The sequence below is a fragment of the Loa loa genome, assembly GCF_000183805.2.
Source record: "Loa loa unplaced genomic scaffold supercont3.111, whole genome shotgun sequence".
Classification (NCBI taxonomy): domain Eukaryota; kingdom Metazoa; phylum Nematoda; class Chromadorea; order Rhabditida; family Onchocercidae; genus Loa; species Loa loa.
In genome coordinates this window covers 104,536-107,451 of record NW_018108291.1, presented here as the reverse complement: position 1 = coordinate 107,451, position 2,916 = coordinate 104,536, and the positions used below count along the sequence as shown (strand labels likewise).

The 2,916-nt window shown below is 33.8% G+C and overlaps 2 protein-coding genes across 2 annotated transcripts; both read right to left on the bottom strand.

The window, feature by feature from the left end:
• LOAG_10004 (hypothetical protein) lies at positions 1 to 237 on the bottom strand (the record flags this gene model as incomplete). The annotated part of the gene is made up of 1 exon (XM_003145530.1): positions 1 to 237. The coding sequence occupies one exon, from the start codon at positions 235 to 237 to the stop codon at positions 1 to 3; it is 237 nt and encodes a 78-aa protein (XP_003145578.1).
• A 638-nt stretch (positions 238 to 875) lies between these two features.
• Positions 876 to 2,095, bottom strand: LOAG_10002 (hypothetical protein; the record flags this gene model as incomplete). Its single annotated transcript, XM_003145529.1, has 3 exons — positions 876 to 947; positions 1,845 to 1,890; positions 2,031 to 2,095. The coding sequence occupies 3 exons, from the start codon at positions 2,093 to 2,095 to the stop codon at positions 876 to 878; spliced, it is 183 nt and encodes a 60-aa protein (XP_003145577.1).
• Positions 2,096 to 2,916: the final 821 nt, after the last annotated feature.

Below are 2,916 nucleotides of genomic sequence, written 5' to 3'. Positions count from 1 at the left end.
TTATGCAAACCTTTTTGAGAAGGAAAAAAAAATGTCATCGTCATCGACCTCCAAAAGCGGATGGATGGTAACGGACAGTTCAGTAAGTCGCGCAGGAAGAGGGACAGGAAGAAAACGAACACTTTTTTGCGGGAGAAGCGTCAAATATTCAACCTCGAAAACATTTTGTACACCCCTTTCTCTCGTGTCCTCTGATTTTTCGCATCCATTTTCGTGATTTTTATCTTTTTTACCCATTTTAAATGAGCATAGCAAAAACATAGTATCGAACTGAGAGAAGACACCAATTTCGGAGACTATCCTTTCGTTCATTTCTTTTTCAAATTCACTAAAATCTAGAAAAATTCTTTTAATCATGACTAATATTTAGGAATATATTCAAATTAGTCATCCTTTCACTGTAAAATAGGGTATCAGCTCTTAGAGCAATGCTTCGAACTTCCTCAAATCGGTATGAATTTAAATACATAACATTTAGAAAAAAAGAAATTAGCAGATAATTTGAAATCAATGATCAGTTAATACGTCTGCTTCAAGCAGTTATCTTCGACTCCTTTTTACTTTCAAGAAGTAAATGAAAATTTCAATTTGAACTAATTTCAATTCCATTCTGATCACTAACAGATATATAAATGATTAAAGGCATAAACAAGCACTGAAAAAAACAAAACTCTAATCTTCCCTTTATTACAGCATATATTTAAATGACAAATTTCATCAGCGACAACATTCAATAATCGAATAGTTGGTACACTTACTCGAGAAAACCCTCTATCACTATAACCATCTTTGAAACAGCCGAGGTGAGGTAGAACAGAAAAGGAAGAGATGAGATTTCTTGATACTTGTTCCTTCTTTCTAGGATGGATAGCAAACTAACAGCAGTAGTTCTCCGTATTCATCGAAAATGGTAGTCGTTCAAATCCACGAGTATTCACTCTACCCACCTATAATTTTATAATTTTAATCCATCAACATACATAACTAAAGAATCCTTTTCACCACCCACATGCTCACACAAAATGTTCTCATTTTTTTGGCATTACGTTATACAAATTATGTCTGTCACATGATTTGGTCCTCCCTAATTTTACCCAGTATACTGCTATTATCGCTGTAATAGCAAAGTTTTGTAAGGTTTTATGTGATAAATTACGGCTAAGTTCCAAGAAAAGGGTTTTTGATAAACAGTATTATGGTTCGCTATCAATATGAAATGAGATTTATTCAATTCAGCAATTTAAGGACCATCTTTGCCAAATTCACTTCAGGAACTCTATAATCATATCCCAATTATTTATGGCACTTCATGTTTTCTCAGCATTCTGATGTCCAACTTCGATAATATTCAACCACTTCCATACTCACATTGCTTTTTCAAGAGTGTACCTTGTCAGATATCAGTAAAACAGAAAATAGGGAAATTAAAATTTAAAAAATTTCATGAGATTTTGATTTTCTTTCTTCTTAACCTATCTTGCTACTTTCTTACTTATTTTACATCTTACTATTCTTAAAACTACAGACTCTTGCGCCTTAGTTTGTTAGCTGTTAAATTATGTAACCACTATTATTACTCATTGATGAACATTATTCATTTTAAGAAAATTTTCGTATTTTATATAAAAGACATTGGTACATGCCAAATGGATGAACTAAAAACAGAAGGACAGGCAAACAGAAATTGTGGATAGGATCGGTGATATGGTAGCAGTGTTACCCTTTTCTTCCCGAAAACTATCCATTATTTGCTCTGGCGGGTGTCAAAACTTCGATTTCACTCTATTTTCATCAATCTTCTACTTTTTCATTTTTTAGCTTCAAAAAAAAAAAAGGGAAAAAACCTTGCGGGCAGACGATAGGACTGATGTTTGAACTCCCAAATCAACTCTGAAAACTTCTCTTCTCTTTCCACTCTAAACCAAGTTGAGGTGGATAAGCATTAGAACTCTGAGTAATTTCTGCCTTCAACTTCATACTAAAACTATGTCATAATTTTGACCTTTAAACTATTGCCAGTGTATGTTTACTTGGCCTTTGTCAGTATACCTTTGATAGCACTCGTTAAATCGTTAGCATTCAGTTCTCCATGCATAACTTTACTTTGACTTTCAAACTGCCTTCAACAAATCAGATTATACAGCTAATGCAAAGTTAGATTTCAAAATGTATTTCGAAAGCTAACTGATGTAGTTAGTGTGCGGCTCTCAATCGGTATGAATGTGTTTGCGGGTGGTATGGATGTGAATCACCGGTGGAGCAACTATTGTAGGAAAGCCGGCGAAGTGGGACGATAACCCCAGCAGACATTATCATCGAATCAGCTGCAACAGCCTCAATCAAAGGTATTTAGTCTCTTTTTAGTCAAAATACTTCCCCACTTCCTTTTTTTTATATTGTAATAGTCAAATTCTTAACCACTGAAGTATCAATAATTTAATCACATTGCTCATATAGTGCAGCTTTAAGAGATTCTGTAAGATGATTCAGTTTGAAAGCATCTGAAGATGAACATGAAACCTTGCTGAAAATAGGTATTGATCCCGTAAATGAAGAGCCATGTAACCATGACATGGTAAGATTAATGTAGGAAAAGAAAATGAAGGGAGAATTATTTACAGAAAGAGTTACAGAAAAGGGCTACATTCTTCACACTTATGCTTATCAATGGCATCAAATAACGAGTGATATTATACAATGTACTTTATAAATACGTGCGATTTAAGAAACCATGACTTTATAATTGTTGAATCAAAAATGATATATCATACTGATTCGTATTACGTTTGCATAGGAGATTTTTAGCATCCAGGGAGAAGGTGATGATGATGATGATGATGATGATGATGATGATGATGATGATGATGATGATGATGATGATGATGATGATGATGATGATGATGATGATGATGATGA